General features: G+C 44.0%; 1 protein-coding gene across 1 annotated transcript in view; it reads left to right on the top strand.

Annotated features, from left to right (window-relative positions):
• The window catches only part of LOC139409025 (membrane-associated guanylate kinase, WW and PDZ domain-containing protein 2-like), a 358,317-nt gene that overhangs the window by 229,567 nt on the left and 110,657 nt on the right, over nucleotides 1–18,093 (top strand). The window contains exons 19-22 of the mRNA XM_071153671.1: nucleotides 6,206–6,539; nucleotides 7,797–8,025; nucleotides 8,484–8,627; nucleotides 8,802–8,940. Of these exons, the coding sequence (XP_071009772.1) occupies nucleotides 6,206–6,539; nucleotides 7,797–8,025; nucleotides 8,484–8,627; nucleotides 8,802–8,940 (846 nt within the window). The remainder of the gene's footprint in view (nucleotides 1–6,205; nucleotides 6,540–7,796; nucleotides 8,026–8,483; nucleotides 8,628–8,801; nucleotides 8,941–18,093) is intronic.

The following is an 18,093-nucleotide window of genomic DNA, read 5'->3' as shown; positions in this document are numbered from 1 at the left end:
TCCAGTGTTTAATGGCCTATTTATTGCCTTACCTCCCTTATCGTTCCTCATTTGCACATACTGTATATATAATTTTTCTACTGTATTATTGACTGTATGTTTGATTATTCCATATGTAACTGTGTTGTTGTATGTGTCGAACTGCTTTGCGTTTATCTTGGCCAGGTCACAGTTGCAAATGAGAATTGTTCTCAACTAGCTTACCTGAGTAAATAAAGGTGAAATAAAAATAAATAAAATAAAATATCTTGGCGGAAAATGTTGTAGTTGGGGATTTAAATTTCAGAATTTTTGGTGGCCTTCCTAAGTCAGGATTCAGACACGGCTAGGACATCAGGGTTGGCAGAGTGTGCTAAAGCAGTGAATAAAACAAACTTAGGGAGGAGGCTGCTGATGTTAACATGCATCAAACCAAGGCTTTACGGTTACAGAAGTCAACAAATGATAGCGCCTGGGGAATAGGAGTGGCTACAGGGCCTGGGTTAACCTCTATAGCACCATAGAAACAGAGGAGGAGACATTGTGAGGCATTTAATAAGGCATTTTTTGAGGGGGACTGAGGGCTCTACAGGGAAATTAAACAATAAGAACTAGCCAAGACGGCAGTAGACAAGGTATATTGGCATTAGAGAGGTGTTGATCAGGAGAGATAATACAACAACGGGTAAATGGCAACAAATGGGCAGAGCTGGTCAGTTGGGTACATACAGGACCCTAGTTCAAGGCTGGGGCAACAGGTAAACAAAATAAGGTACCGTATTATTGAAACAGTCCAGGGGGCATCAGCTGTGTAACCGAGTGATCATAGGGTCAAAGAGCAGCAATAGGTGAGTCAGGGTGCTGTTTGGTAGTCACTACTACGCTAGGCGAGCAGGGAACACAGCGTTCAGAAAAACTAGCGGCCAGTAGATGGTTCTTCGGAAACATCGTAACAGAATAGCCTGTTGAGACCACATCGGGTGATCACGTTGGCAGTCCAGTCATGATGAATCGTCGGGGCTCTGTGTCAACAATAAAGGGTCCAGGCCAGTTAGCAATGGAGGTATTGTAGCCCTAGAATTAGCTGGTATATGGGCCTAGCTCGAGGCTAGCTCAAGGCTAGCTGGTGCTTGCTTCGGCACAGAGGCGTTAGTTGTTTGCAGATAGCTAGCTGCGATGATCTGGTGTAATAATCCAGAGTGGCCGGAATCCGGTGACATGGTAGAGAGAAGCAGTCCGATATGCTCTGGATTGATATCGCGCTGTGCAGACTGTCAGGTGCTGTCCGAGCTAAGGCTGGCTGGTGGCTGCACTTGTTTGTCAATCAACAATATCTCTTTGACAATGATTTTACCTGAGGCCTCATTCACATGATATGTCTACCGTACTTATATCCACTAGGCTAATAAATAATCACATTTTTCCTTTCGATCATTTAATTAACCTATATCATGTTATTTCAGTTTATCCCTTTGGAGCATTTGCCAAAGCGATTTGGAGTTGTTGAATGGGATTGACAAAATGTATTATCATTGATTTTGAATGAACTGAATGATTAGGAGAAATAAAGAGGGTTATTGAATTTAGATCAATTTTGTAAAATTGAGAAGCAAGTATTTAACAGCTATCATGACTGAGCAGCCAGAATGACTGAGATACCATAATACCATGGCCTGTTCAGAAACCACCCTTAGACCCTACTGCCCAGATTTGAGACACTTGTGGAAATCTGAGAGAGACTGTTGGATGGTGACATGGTGAAATCTCCAGCTTACCCTCCGATATCACATTTTATTGGTCACATACACGTGTTTAGCAGGTATAGCGAAATCCCTATAGACTTGGTAGTATTGCTTAGACCTGTCCAATTATTTTTAGATTTCCAGAAGTATCCAGGGGTAGGGGTTGTTTCTGGACGGGACCCCACAACTCTTCAGGTGTGTGGTGGACCTACAGCACGACACTTGAGGCATTGGTTGGATGTTTAAGTCCAGTGCTATACACACTCTGATTTGCATAGGTGTAAGCTGGACACCCACGGCGCCTATCAGGCTGATCAGACAGGTCTGGAGGCTGGAGACCTGCTGTAAAAAGTGAAATTATATTTTTTACTTGGCTACTATTGCTTCATTCCAGCTAGTTAGATGTGCAACCACTGGCTAACTATAGCTAGGGCATATTTTTAATCTAGCAATCAATACTGTTGTTTTGGCTTTAGCATAATTGAATAAGATTAACCATGGTTAACTAGGTAACTAGGATACAGTATAATATATCAGTTAGATAACCATTTACAGTAACAGCAGTTCATTAATAATTCAATACACACTACATCTTATGCAGAAATTGAGAAATCTTATCTTGGCACTGTGGCACTGTATGGGTATTGTGTAGCCCAAACTGTTTGGACGCTATAGACAGAAGTTGGCAGATAGGCTAACCATTTACAGTAACAATGGTTAGTTAATAAGTCAATATGGTATGGGCAGCTATTAACCCATTAGAGTCTAAGCCCTGTCTAAAATGCAAAAAAACAGATCTCTAGCTTAAACTGACAGATTTTTATGGGGATTTTTTATAACGCTAACTAGATTTCCGTGGGGGCGCAGACATCAACCTTAGGGGGTTAATCAATTAATTAATAGATAATAGATTCATAGAATGGCGTTAGAAGGATGACCTCCTACTTTGAAAGGACAGGAAGTGTTGGCTGTACACTTGACCAGGCATTCCACATTTAACCCCACACATATTTGAGCGTCAAAATATCACGTTTTTTTTTTGGCTTTATATGTAAAAATGAAAAAACAAGCAACTTTTAATTTTTTAAGAGCTAATAAACAGACTGTTTTCACATTCCCGATTGCTCCATTTTAACTCGGGTCTTACCTCAGGAATCTTGATTTAATGTTGTCGATGAAATAGGCTAATTATTTTGACCAACATAACAACATAGACACAAATGTTCTGTCAATCCTCGAGATCAACATTAGTTCCAGCACTTTGGCTGTTGTTAAATCGCGTGCAGTATCACACAAGCCCTTTATCATTTGACTGTCATTCAGAAATGTTTTCCTTTCCTGAATCAGCTGATGCTGCGCAATAATGTCCCCACATAACTAGACAGCTAGACATCAAACACCCATCAAACAACTATTATACGTCATTATTGAAGAAACCTTTTAATGACAGTATCGATTTTTTTAAATTCATCATATTTACTCTTTCTGTTTGAAGCATTGGAATTTGCAATCACATACATTATTTTGGATATGTGTGCCCATGAAAACTGTTTTCACACCCTAACATAGGGTGATACGAAATGTTACGAGATTACAGTACATTTCCGAGATCTCCATACAGGACAAGAGTCTGACAGCAATATCCTGGAATTTCACAGGATCAAGGTCAATGTGTAATTCAATTGTTAGTAAATGCTTAGTATATGATATAACAACAAACATCTGAGTCAAAAATGTAAGGAAAGAAAGGTAGTGTTTTATGTCACACGATATTTGCCAAATCTGTAAAGACTCCAAGCATGAGAAAGGTTTTAAACAGTCATGAATTATATTAATGTATGTCCCCCGTTTATATCTTAATGTCTTCACAAATAAATGCTAATTATTATTAATTACTGTGTAATAGCTCCAAACAGCTCCACTATAAGAAATGCTCACTTATACCCTAGTTTATAGAAAGACCCTTATCTGTTTTGAGTTTTGTACTAAGAGTTGTGAAAGTTGACCACGTACTCTAGAGTGAAAAAGAGAAAAACCTGTATAAATAATGTCTGTTAGTGGTCGAGGGAAAGAGAAAAAGAGTGACGGAAAGAAAAAGACAAAGAAAAAAAAACAGACAGAGCTAGAACGGCTTCTACATCTCTGGAGACTAAAGTGTAATTTCCTTTCCTATTACATGTTACTTTTTCAATTAGTTCACAATTTCTCCTGCTTTCGCTGTTCGGGACACACTGTTGTTTCGAGCAACTGTTGCTATGAAACTGCTCCATTACTAGCACAACACATCTCTGTTAAGCTTTCTGAGTGGCGCAGCAGTCTAAGGCACTGCAGTGCTTGAGGCATCACATCAGACCCGGGTTTGATTCCAGGCTGTGTTGCAGGGACCTCCCGGTATGTCGATGTCCCACCGCACTCTATTGACTCCTTGTGGCGAGCCGGGCGCATGCACGCTGACTTTGGTTGCCAGTTGTAAGGTGTTTCCTCCGACACATTGGTGAGGCTGGCTTCCGGGTTAAACGAGCAGTGTGTGAAGAAGCAGTGCGGCTTGGCAGGGTCGTGTTTCGGGGGATGCATGGCTCTCGACCTTCGCTCTACCGAGTCTGTATGGGAGTTGCAGCGATAGGATAAGACTGTAACTACCAATTGGATATCACGAAAATTGGGGAGGAAAAACTAAACATTTAAAAACTCTGTTACCATGTGTGGCAGACCAGGGGGTTTGGTCAAGACATTTACACAGATCAGACATGGACAGAGTTGGATTAGCTTGGTTTCAAGGGTGTCTATTCAAGTAACATCCGAAAATAAAATAATAGGTCTCCTCCAGGAGATCTTCTCCGGGATACCGTCTTCTGGGCCCCGAGGTCTTGCTGTATCCTAGGGGGAACAAAACTGAGCTCCCTTCGTTATCTCTGGCACTGAGCACAACTATACGGGAGTAACCTCTCTTCCCCCAGTCCCCTCTCCCATGTGCTGCCCTTCTGGCAGCTTTACGGGACTCGTCCAGCTGGTGAGCAATCAGCCCCTTGATTACTCACCAACCACCAACCCCAATTAGCCCTGGCCAGAGACCTGGCACGTCCAGCAGAGGGAGCCATCATGATGTAGACTCCATCTGTCACCAGGCCTTGATGAGTCTCCCCCTGGTGGCTGACCTGCTGTACGCCACACATGATAATGAAGGTTACATATGTAACCACGGTTATGTGAGCTATATGGATCACTCCAATATATTGGTATCACTCCGCAGCGGAGGGAAACGTCAAAGGTGAGGATTTACAGATTTACTCCCGCGTAAACCTGTGTCAAGGCTGGGGTCCGCCCCTATATATAGACCCCAGATCGCCATTGAGCAGGTCTTAGTTGGACGCATGCGACGAACTCCCTTCATAAATCTGGAGACCAAGGGATGGCGACCCACTGGCCTGTCCATCCACCCCGCATGACAGGCAGATATAACAGCCAAATACCCTCTCAGTGTAGAGGCTGCCAAGCCCTCATCCAAGCGAGACTGCAGGTATTGGAGGACATACTGCACCCCGCATGACTCGGGCACAACCTCAATACCAGTGCACCAAGAGCAGAACAACCGCCAGCGCAACTGGTATGCCGCGGTTGTAATCAGCGCCCTTGCGCTCTGTATGGTGGTCATTACACCCTCCTGTAGTCCTAGCATGGACCATTGGTGCCATTCAGTGGCCAAGTCCACAGACTGAGGCGGTGCGGCCTCAGATGCCAGAGAGTTCCCCCGACCTAAGACAGCAGGTCCAGTCTCAGGGGAAGGTGCCAAGGTGTCCCAGACAACAGTGACAAGAGAAGGCTGAACCAGAGTTTTCTGGACCAGTATGGGGCCACCAGAAGCAGACGATGCTCTGCCATCCTGGTCCTGTCCAGCACAGCCTGGATCAGAGGAAAAGGGGGGAATGCATAAGCTCCATCCCTGGCCAATCGTGAGCCAGAGCATCCAAGCCCAGAGGCCCTGGTGGCTCCAAAATGGAGTACCACGGTGTGTTCATTGTCCAGGGAGGCAAACAGGTTCACCTGCACTCTCACAAACTTGTCCCACAGGTGCTGCACCACTTAGGGATGTAGGCTCCAGCTAACGAAACAAGCACGACAAACCACGTGCGGAAGATACAGATCAACCGCGCGCAGCGAGTGGAACACTCTAGAGGAGGGGCTCCAGGCTACAAACAGCCAGTGAGTATACTTCCACGCAAGATATTACACTTACCAGTGACTTACCAAGCGAACTTCAGAAAGTTTGTACCTCAAACCATATGGACGTCCGCCGTGAAAATGAAAAAGTGCGTGTGCCGCTGCCATGGGATCTATATATAGGGGCGGACCCCAGCCGTGACACAAGTGTATACGGGAGTAAGTCTGTAAATCCTCGTCTCAGATGTATCCCTCCGCCGCGAAGTGATACCAATATATTGGAATGATCAAATATAGTGAAACACAACTCCATCTCTCCATCTTAGATCCCCACTCGAGGCCCAGCTCAGATAAGCAGAGCCCCATGACCCAGAAACACAGCCCCCAGGCCCAGCCAAGCCCCATGGTCAACCAGCCCAGCCAAGGAGCATCCCAGCCGGGTCATGCACCAGCCCAGCTGGGACAAACAACCACCACCCAGGAAGGCCCAGCACCACCAGCTCTGCCCGGCCAAACACCAGACCAGCCAGGCCAAGAACCAGCAGCAGCCACACAGCCTACCCCAGGAGCGGACTCCCAGCCCAGCCCGGCAGGCACCCAGCAGAGCCCGGTCGCCCAGCCACCCGGCCACCCTCCCCCGCTCTACCTCCACGACGGCAGGTATTTCAATTCAAATCAAATTTTATTTGTCACATGCACCGAACAGGTGTAGACCTTACACTGAAATGCTTACTTACAAGCCCATAACCAACAATGCAGTTTGAAGTTTAGGAAAATACTTTAAAAAGTATGAAGTAAAAGTAACACATAATTAAGGAGCGGCAGTTAAATAACAATTTCGAGGCTATATACAGGGGGTACCGGTACAGAGTCAGTGTCCAGGGGCACCGGTTAGTCGAGGTAATATGTACATGTAGGTAGAGATATTAAAGTGACTATGCATAGATAATAACACAGTAGCAGCGGCGTAAAAGAGGGGGGGGGGGACAATGCAAATAGTCTGGGTAGCCATTTCATTAGATGTTCAGGAGTCTTATGGCTTGTGGGTAGAAGCTGTTTAGAAGCCTCTTGGACCTAGATTCCGGTACCGCTTGCGGTGCGGTAGCAGAGAGGACAGTCTGACTACAGTGGCTGGCCCTGGTGATGTATTGGTCCATACGCACTACCCTCAGTAGTGCCTTGCGGTCAGAGGCCGAGCAGTTACCATACCAGGCAGTGATGCAACCCGTCAGGAAGCTCTCTGGTGCAGCTGAAGAACCTTTTGAGGATCTGAGGACCCATGCCAAATCTTTTCAGTCTCCTGAGGGGGAATAGGTTTTGTCGTGCCCTCTTCACAACTGTCTTGGTGTGCTTGGACCATGTCAGTTTGTTGGTGATGTGGACGCCAAGGAACTTGAAGCTAGCAACCTACTCCACTACAGCCCCGTCGGTGAAAATGGGGATGTGCTCGGTCCTCCTTTTCCTGTCGTCCACAATCATCTCCTGTTAGGATGGAGGAATGCTGTCTGTCAGTGTCAGTCATTACGACTACAGTTAAGAGGATGCTTTTCCTGTGCCGTTTGGGAATGACAGAGATATTACATTGCATTTTGTGCGTGTGTGTGTGTGTGTGTGTGTGTGTGTGTGTGTGACGTGCGTGAGCCTGCCTGTGTGCATGCTTTTCCAATTAGCGAGAGCGTGCACTTGGGTTGTATGTGTGCAGGGTAGGTGAACGTATGCTAAGATTGTGGATGTTTGTATACATTTACAGATGTGTGTGTTTAATACATGGCGCCCAAGCGGAGGGCTTATGTTCTCTGTCACACCCAGAGAGAGAGCTGCCACCGTGAAGGGTTCTTGTGTGTTTGTGTATGCACTTGCATTATATAGGGAATACGCACACTCTTTCTCAACCTCATATTTGTTTGGTGTCTACAGGTCAGAGGTGAAAGCCAGGCAGGACGTGAAACCGGATATCCGCCAGCCTCCGTTCACCGACTACCGGCAGCCCCCCGTCGACTACCGGCATCCTCCGGTGGCTGATTACCGGCAGCCGCCCACACTGGATTATCGTCACCCTCCTCCCCTCATCGACTACAGACAACACTCGACAACACTCGCTGCACAGTTCCCTCTTGCACAGTTTCCACCTGACTTCAGACCACAGGTAAGACTGCACATCTCAGAAGGCATTACTGCAGTACACACCATATGTACGACTACATACCCCAGAATTCCCTAGTACAAACAGTCAAAATATGCACAGCTTTCATTGGTGCAGTTCCCCCTGGACTTCAGACCACAGATAAGACTGCACATCCTAGAATCCCCTACTAAACATCACAGTTGAGACTACATATCCGAGAATCCCCTATTTCAGAAAATACTTAGTGGACAGACAGTTCCCTTTAGAGCAGTTTCCCCCAGACTTCAGACCACAGGTAAGTCTGTACATCCCAGAATCCTCTACTGGACACCACAGGTAAGACAACATACCCCGGAATCCCATATTACAGACAGCATGTAAAACTACACATCCCAGACTACAGACAGGTTGACTAAGTTGACTATGTATTGGCTATATTTTTTTATGAATGCTGCTTCTTGGTTGTGTGCTGTGCACAGGACTTTGACTACTTCACGGTAGAGCTGGAGAAGAGTGTGAAGGGTTTTGGCTTCAGTATCCGTGGGGGACGGGAGTACAAGATGGATCTGTTTGTTTTGCGGCTTGCAGAGGATGGGCCAGCCATCCACAATGGCAGAATGAGGGTGAGGGACATCACTTCCTGTCCTGACTGCAACACGGCAACATTCTTGCCCAATAGCAATGCGGTACTTCATATAATTTGACAAGTCTCTGATCATCCTGTCCCATCTTTACTCTCTTTTTTATGGCTTTGTTTCTTTTCTCTCACTATCCCTCTCGCTATTTCTCTCTCTCAGGTGGGGGATCAAATCATTGAGATAAATGGTGACAGTACCCGGGACATGACTCATGCCCGGGCCATTGAGTTGATCAAGGCTGGGTGCAGGCGGGTGAGACTGTTGCTAAAGAGAGGCACGGGACAAGTGCCTGAGTATGGTGGGTCTCCCCCCAAATAAACCCCCATCTTAATTTTTTTCTCTCTCTTTCCCTCTCTCGCTTTATAATTTTTCTCTCTCTATAGAGAGAGAATATATCTTTGTGCATATATCTTTCTTTCTCAATCTCTTTTTGGTTGACAATCTCTCTCTTGTGCTAGTTTAAAAAAAAAATCTCTCTTGTTTCCCATCATCGCTCACTCTCTCTATCTCCTCTCTCTCTCTCTCTCTCTCTCTCTCTCTCTCTCTCTCTCTGTCTCTGTCTCTCTCTGTCGCTATCTCTGTCTGTGTTTCAATAAAATTCAAAGTGCTTTATTGGCATGGGAAACATATGTTCACATTGCCAAACCAAGTGAAATAGATAATAAACAAAAGTTAAATATACATTAAATAATGAACAGTAAACATTACACTCACAAAAGTTCCAAAAGAATAGAGACATTTCAAATGTGATGTTATGGCTAAATACAGTGTGGTAACGATGTGCAAATAGTTAAAGTAAAAAAGGGAAAATAAATAAACATAAATATGGGTTGTATTTACAATCGTGTTTGTTCTTCACTGGTTGCTGCTCTGGCACACTGTGGTATTTCACCCAATAGGGAGTTTAACAGAATTGGATTTGTTTTTGAATTCTTTGACTATCTGTGCAATCTGAGGGAAATACGTGTCCTACCGGCTCGATTCTGTCTGATGTAGCAAAATTTGAAATGGTGTTTTTACATTGTATAAAAGTAGAGACTCAGAGATAGAAAATGGTATATCATACACTACAGATGAGGAACAATGGGAAGGTAATTCTGCTTTGGAAGTTGATAAACTTGTAACCTCACTTTTGGGAAGTTGGCCTTGAATGTTTTGGTACACCTACTGGAGAGCTCTTCTTTGTCTACACCCATTCAGTATCGTTCACACCATCTTAAGAATTACCTCAAGAATTGCCTTAGGCGAAAGGCTCGGCACACGCATACTCAAGCAGACTAGCTATCATTCAGCCAAATGAGAAATAAGTGCACTCAGGCTATCCGGAAGACCAAAGTTAGTTTCTTTAAAGAGCTGGTCTCTCTCTGTGGGTCGAACCCCAAGAAGTTCTGGAAAACATTTAAAGACCTGGAGAATAGACCCTCCTCCTCACAGCTGCCCATGTCCCTTAATGTTGATGTTTGTTACTGACAAGAAGCACACGGCTGAGCTTTTTAATCAAGTCAGGATACCTATTTCACTCAGCCATGCCTCCTTGCCAGTCCAACATTTCCTCATCTCCCACCCCTTCTAATGCGACTAGCCCCGATGCTCCTCCCTCTTTTTCCCCTGCCACGCTACAAAGTTTCTCCCTGCAGGCAGTTACTGCGTCCAAGGTGCTAAAGAATTGGATTAAACTTAAACTTGACCCATTGGTTGATGCTTATTTATAAAACCCTTTTAGGCCTCACACCCCCTATCTGAGATATCTACTGCAGCCCTCTTCCTCCATGTTTTGCCAGTCACATTCTGTTAAAGGTTCCCAAAGCACACACATCCCTGAGTCGCTCGTCTTTTCAGTTGGCTGCAGCTAACGACTGGAACGAGCTGCGACAAATACTCAAACTGGACAGTTTCATCTCAATCTCTTCATTAAAAGACTCTGAGCAGTTGTGGCTGCTTTGTGTGATGTATTGTTGTCTACTGCAACCTTAAAGGTCCTCAATGATGTCACCATTGCCCTTGATTCTAAGCAATTGTCCTGCTATTTTTATTGACTTGGCCAAAGCTTTTGATACGGTAGACCATTCCATTCTTGTGGGCCGGCTAAGGAATATTGGTGTATCTCTGAGGGCCTTTGGCCAGGTCTACTAACTACCTCTTGCCCTTAGTGCTGTTGTCTGTGCCCAATAACGTTTGTACCATGTTTTGTGCTACTACCATGTTCAAATTTATTTATATAGCCCTTCTTACATCAGCTGATATATCAAAGTGCTGTACAGAAACATTGCCTAAAACCCCAAACAGCAAGCAATGCAGGTGTAGAAGCACAGTGGCTAGGAAAAACTCCATAGAAAGGCCGAAACCTAAAGAGGAACCAGGCTATGAGGGGTGTTCAGTCCTCTTCTGGCTGTGCCAGGTGGGGATTATAACAGAACATGGCCAAGATGTTCAAATGTTCATAAATGACCAGCATGGTCAAATAATGGTAATCACAATGAACAGGTCAAGGTTGTGTTGCTGCCATGTTGTTTTCATGTTGTGTTGCTAACATGCTGTGTTGTCATTTGTTGCTGCCTTGCTATGTTGTTGTCTTAGGTCTCTCTTGTGTTTTGCCCTATATTTATATTGTATTTATTTATTTATTTTAATCCCAGGCCCTAGTCCCCGCAGGAGGTAGGGTTGATTCAAGCATTCTGACCTAACAACAGCAGTCAAGCACCCAAGCTAACTGGCTAACGTTGGCTAGCTTGCAAGCTACTTCCAGACAAACGAGAGAACAGCTCACTCTGACCGTTTTACTCGCCCTATAGAGCTGGTTAGGCTGTTTTTATGTTATCCAGAACGTTGGCTACCGCAACTGTGCTGCTGGCAACAATTGAGCGTCCGTAAATTTGTCAGTTATTCTGCACTCTGGCACACTCAGACGAGTGCTCTGAAATCGGAGTAGATAGCCAGAGTGAATTTACCAGCTACGTCTATTGACAGCTGTCACAGTGACAACATGAACATTCTATTGAAAGGGTTACTTGCATAGTGGAGTCTTTGTTTAGACATATAGCTAGCTTGCTAAACAATGAACCATAATCCCAACTCATAACATTACTACCCTGCATGAATCTGTAGGTAGCTAACCAACCAGGTTCAATGTTAGCTAGCTAGCTAACATTAAGGCTATAACTAGCAATGCAAATGACTTTGAGATAAGAAAAACATTAGTACACAGATCACACACGTTAGCTAGCAAGCGAGCCAGCTAATGTTGGCTAGCTATTTAACAGTACGCTTTAACTTGAAATGAAAACAACTTTCTGACTAAACTAGAAATGTGTAATATCTGAAAATGTAGCTAGATAGACTATCTTAAATGGATGGGATGCTTCTCCCTCTCTGTCACGGATGCCATTGTTGCCTTAGTTTGAAGATGTAATCCGGAGACAGGTGTTATGCAATAGCCTTCTGTGTGTTATTTTTTTGACTCGGTCTGCATATTTGCAATCAAAAGGCAGAATTTCCTCCATCTCCTTACCTATCATGGGGCGGCAGGGTAGCCTAGTGGTTAGAGTGTTGGACTAGTAACCGGAAGGTTGCAAGTTCAAGCTGACAAGGTACAAATCTGTCGTTCTGCCCCTGAACAGGCAGTTACAGGCACTGTTCCTAGGCCATCATTGAAAATAAGAATTTGTTCTTTACTGACTTGCCTGGTTAAATAAAGGTAAAACATTTTTTTTAAATAAAACTCCACCGTGCAATTCCACCGATTTCAAAACCTTTTCAGTTCTACTTTGTGATATCTTAAAAAAAAAGCTGTGTTAGAAATTGCGATCTCCATGGCTCTCCTGTGAGAGCGACATATGTCTAGTTTCCTCAAATGAGTCACATATGTGTCTCTAATATAGTCATAGATTTGGCAGGAGATGAGGAAGTGCAGTTTCCACCTCATGTTGTGGGCAATGTGCATATAGCCTGTCTTATCCTGAGAGCCAGGTCTGCTTACGGCGTCCTCTCTCAATAGCAAGGCTATGCTCACGGAGTCTGTACGTAGTCAAAGCTTTCCTTAATTTTGGGTCAGTCACAGTGGTCAGGTATTCTACCGCTGTCTGCTCCCTGTTTAGGGCCAAAAAGCATTCTAGTTTTCTCTGTTATTTTGTTCATGCTTTCCAATGTGTCAAGTAATTATCTTTTCGTTTTGTAATGATTTGGTTGGGTCTAATTTCATCATAGATCATTCACTCTCTCTGTTTCTCTCTCTCTCTCTCTCTCTCTCTCACTTTCTCTCTCTCTCTCTCTCTCTCTCTAGCCCTGTTTATACCTGGTTCTAACATGCGTCTGTTTTCCTGATCTTGTCCACATTCTGATTCTGCCCACATTTTTCGACAGGTGTAGACAATCAAAAGATGCATTTTGAACTGATTGTGATTAGATCATGACCACCTCTGGAGGTAGTCGAAGACAAATCTTGTACAGATAACCTTGAAGTGTAAACAAATCCTGACAACGAAAGCAAATACATTAGGCCAACGTCACAGTTTCCACCCTCTAATTTTTTTTAAATTAAATTGGACAGTGGCCTCGCTTATGCTTACAGAAAACTATACACTATACACACCTTATTGCTAGAGATTTGTCTGGAAAATGCTCAAATATTCACAGAATATAATATAATGAAATATAATTGAAAACGATTGCATTATATTACAGGCATCAGATTCTAATTAAGTATAAGCCTAAACAGTTTTACCAAAGGGGGAAAAAAATGACTTCCTAAAGAAGGTCTGTGGTTTGTTTTCCTCCAAATCATTAATTAGTGATTATTCACTTTCTTTCACTCATCGAGGGTTGATAGACTGATATAGCTACCAGCATTACAGAATTTAAACTCAATTACAAATGTATTAGGTATGCATGGGACATACTATGATGGAGTCGCAGCAGAGAGAGCAGTGCATTACAAGTGTATGTCAAGGTATAATGTGTAATCCTAATTGTCCTCCTGTAGCCTGCCTTTAGCTCTAGCCAGAGTGGACTTATATAACATTTCGAAAGAAAAGCCACTATTATTTTCATATCTGATATAGAAACTGAATTTGACTATTGACATGACCAAAAAAAGTATATGAAACGCTAAGCAGCTTACCCTTAGTATCTTCATCCTCCAAAGCACTGTCCAGAATAAACAGTAGGCTGGTGGTAGGACTGTCAGGTTATCAGGTTCCCACCATTACAGTCATTGGCTTTTATGTACAATGTATTCAGTTATTTGATTTTGCACTGGCGTTGGAATGGGAGAACCATTTTTCTGTCATTCAGGACGATATCTGTTCATAAATATATGTATATTTATATATATAAATATATTTATTTTTATAAGCGTTATCTAACTTTGTTTGGCGTGGCATTAAAAAAGAGGTGAAGACAACTTCAACGTCACAAGATAGCAATGTCAAAGGTTATTTACAATACAAGATAACAATCCTATAAAGGCAGTGTACGTAAACATCCATGCGTAAAGATCACCCCTCTGTTCAGACCTGTTTGGATAAATGTGTTGTGACATTCGGAGATGCGCTGTAGCCTACTTTTTGTTTTTACTGTGTGCATTAGGGCCTAAGTGTCATTTTTTTAATGTATTGTGCATTAATGATATTTTGTAAACACATTCAGATACTCAGCTGGTGTGTTTGGTGAGTTTTTTAGGGATGAGTATTCATTTGAATATTAAATATTGAATATTAATTTGTACAACTGTGGATAGGTCGAGGTTATCGGGACAGTATTATCCCCAGTCTTAAAATGTTGGATAACAAAAGTATGCTATAATGATAAAATTATTGAACATATAGGTGTGCTGTTTTTTGTCGATATATATACACAGCTTGTGTAATAAGGGGAGGTCCAAGGCAGGTAGAAATAATTTGCATTCAGGAGGGACCAGTGTATCTGGTTAAAATGCAGACTCAGTGGACAAATAAGATACACATTTTATTACCATGTGTATACGCAACTAATCTCGATCAGATAGTGATCGGATCATCCTGAAGGATGGTGACAACCACATGTTAATGCAAGGTGTAATCATGGCTTCCCTCTCTCACACACTAATGCACTACCACCGCAAATGTTACAACCATGATGTCTGCTATAAACAGCATCTCTGTGGAACCTGAAAGACACCTTAACTGACACAACAAAAGCTTTAGCTAATTCAATCTGCTTCCATAACCCGACATTGAAACAACATCTAAGAAGCTTCTGATGATGCTTTCTGCTTATCAAACTGTCCTTTGTGAAATAACACGAGTGAAAATGTATTTTTAACCCCTTTGCTTTAACTCTAATGATTGGTATAGGCTTTTACTCCACTTCCCTTAGGAATGGTACCTTCCAGCCTCTCCATGTGCATGAAAGGTGATATGCTAAGCTCACCCTATTTCTTCCTAATGAGCCACTCTAAAGACACGGTTCGTGAAAAGCTGCATGTCTTTCTCTCCATTCTGACTCTCATTTAAATCTGTTCTTGTGTGTGTGTTTGTGTGAATGCGTGTGTGTGTGTGTGTGTGCATCACTGCATGCCTCTGTGTCAGTGTGTGTGTATGGTAATATCTGTTTATGTGTTGAGACAATCAGGCTTATGTTTGGTTGTGGTGGTCTCAGTAGAAAAAGCAATCAGGTCTGAAGAGGACCTGCACCACAGTAAACTATGCAACTATGCAATGGAGTAAAGTGAAACTGCTCTGTGTTGTCCAGGGCCATCCCCACACATGCACACACACCCTCTTCAGTAATAGACCGATCTTGTCACACACAGAGTGCATCACAGGTGGCACCCTAAATGGGCCCTAGTCAAAAGTAGTGCACTGTATAGGGAATAGTGTGCCATTTAGTGTCTAGGGTTTTCCGAGAATGGTGCGACAAACAAAAAACATCCGGTCAGCAGCAGTCCTGTAGGCAAAAACAGCTTGTTAATGAGAGGCCGAATGAGAATGGCAAGATTTGTGTAAGCTAACAGGTGTGCCACAAACAAGCAAATAACGGTGCAGTACAACCTTGTCACGGATGGGTTAATGCAGCAGACGACCACATCGGGTTCCACTCCTATCAGCTAGAAACAAGAAGAACCAGCTCCAGTGTGCACGCGATCACCAACAGAGGACAATGGCAAAAACAGTGGCAAAACATTGCCTGGTCTAGCAAATCGCAGTTCCTGTTGCGTCATGCTGATGGCAGAGTCAGGATTTGGCATAACATGCATTACGTTCGCGAGCGTTGCAAAATAAATGTACACAGACATGTTATTCAATAATTTAATCCAAATTGCTCGTGCACGTTAACGAGCTTCTGCATAGCCAGGCACTAAAATAGAACTTGGTTCTAAAGTAGAACTTGGTACTACAGAACCAAGTTAGAATTCCGCCTCTGCAATATCCTCATAGGTTTTTAGGAGCATATACCCACATGGTTGATTGAACGCTGAATTGAGCTCCACACTCCAGCCTAGTTGGTGGTGGTAATGCACCTTAAAGTTGGTTGCCAAATGCCAATTACTCAAAACAAACGAAGTCCCCCCTTTTATCTGTGGATTAATTGTCGGAGTAGAGAACACACGATTTTGTTTGACTCAAAATTGGTCAAAATTCTACGAAGATACACGAAAAAAGGACCTTGTGCATTTCAGGTAAAATAACAACCCAATGTTTATATCCAGGGCCAATTAGCTAGAAACAGCAAGCTAGCTAAATGTCCATGAATGTTTCATGTGTTTCGACCTGTTCCCAAATTAATATAGTGGGTTCAGAGTTTGTTTTGATATTTCAACCAGCGTATCCTGATTGAATCTGGTGTGTATGGACAAAATCAACATGTGCGTGCCCGGTGTAGGCAGCATGTAAGCAGCATGAGTCCATTGCCCCATCCTGCCTACTGTCAAGTTACAGGCTGGTGGCGGTGGTGTAATGGTGTGGGGAATGTTTTCTTGGCACATGTTAGGTCCCTTGATACCAACGCTTCCATGCCCTGGAAAATTCAGGCTGTTCTGTAGGCAAAGGTGGGTCCGACCCGGTACTAGATGGGTGTACATAATAAACAGGCCACTGAGTGTATATAGTCCTGACTGTCCTGGTGATGACAGTGCAGCTGTGTGTGAACAAGGATCAGGGTGTGGATACATAAGGAGATTATAGAAAGATAAATAAAATCGTTTTTGTTCTAGCAGTATTGATTGACATCATTCCTCTCTGTTTTTCTTCTTTATCCTGCAACTATCTGGCCATAGGGAAAACAATTATACACAGGGAGACTATTATGGGTCAGCTTTACACCTGTGTGTGTGTGTGTGTGTGTGTGTGTGTGTGTGTGTGTGTGTGTGTGTGTGTGTGTGTGTGTGTGTGTGTGTGTGTGTGTGTGTGCGTGCGTGCGTGCATACGTCTCTCTGTCTCTGACTCTGACTGACTTGGGTGTCTGTCTCTGACTGACTGGGTGTCTGTCTGTCTGTCTGTCTGTCTGTCTGTCTGTCTGTCTGTGTCTCTGTATGTGTCTCTGTCTGTGTCTCTGTCTGTGTCTCTGTCTCTGACTGGGTGTCTGTCTCTGTCTCTGACTGGGTGTCTGTCTCTGTCTCTGACTGGGTGTCGGTGTCTGTCTCTGTCTCTGTCTCTGACTGGGTGTCTGTCTCTGTCTCTGACTGGGTGTCTGTCTCTGTCTCTGACTGGGTGTCTGTCTCTGTCTCTGACTGGGTGTCTGTCTCTGACTGACTGACTGACTGACTGACTGGGTGTCTGTCTGTCTGTCTGTCTGTCTGTCTGTCTGTCTGTCTGTCTGTCTGTCTGTCTGTCTGTCTCTGTCTCTGACTGGGTGTCTGTCTCTGTCTCTGACTGGGTGTCTGTCTCTGTCTCTGACTGGGTGTCTGTCTCTGTCTCTGACTGGGTGTCTGTCTCTGTCTCTGACTGGGTGTCTGTCTCTGACTGACTGACTGACTGGGTGTCTGTCTGTCTGTCTCTGTCTGTCTGTCTCTGTCTGTCTGTCTGTCTCTGTCTGTCTGTCTCTGTCTCTGTCTGTCTCTGTCTGTCTCTGTCTCTGTCTCTGTCTCTGTCTCTGTCTCTGTCTCTGACTGGGTGTCTGTCTCTGACTGACTGGGTGTCTGTCTCTGACTGACTGGGTGTCTGTCTCTGACTGACTGGGTGTCTGTCTGTCTGTCTGTCTGTCTGTCTGTCTGTCTGTCTGTCTGTCTGTCTGTCTGTATGTATCTCTGACTGGGTGTCTGTCTCTCTTTCTCTGTCTCTGTCTCTGTCTGGGTGTCTGTCTCTGACTGACTGGGTGTCTGTCTGTCTGTCTGTCTGTCTGTCTGTCTGTCTGTCTGTCTCTGTCTGTCTGTCTGTCTGTCTGGGTGTCTGTCTGTGTCTCTGACTGTCTCTGTCTGTCTGGGTGTCTGTCTCTGTCTGTCTGTGTCTCTGACTGGGTGTCTGTTTGTCTCTGTCTG

Source organism: Oncorhynchus clarkii, chromosome 1 (assembly GCF_045791955.1).
Source record: "Oncorhynchus clarkii lewisi isolate Uvic-CL-2024 chromosome 1, UVic_Ocla_1.0, whole genome shotgun sequence".
Classification (NCBI taxonomy): Eukaryota; Metazoa; Chordata; class Actinopteri; order Salmoniformes; family Salmonidae; genus Oncorhynchus; species Oncorhynchus clarkii.
Note: the sequence above shows the minus strand (reverse complement) of the source record. Positions and strands in the feature narration are given on the sequence as shown.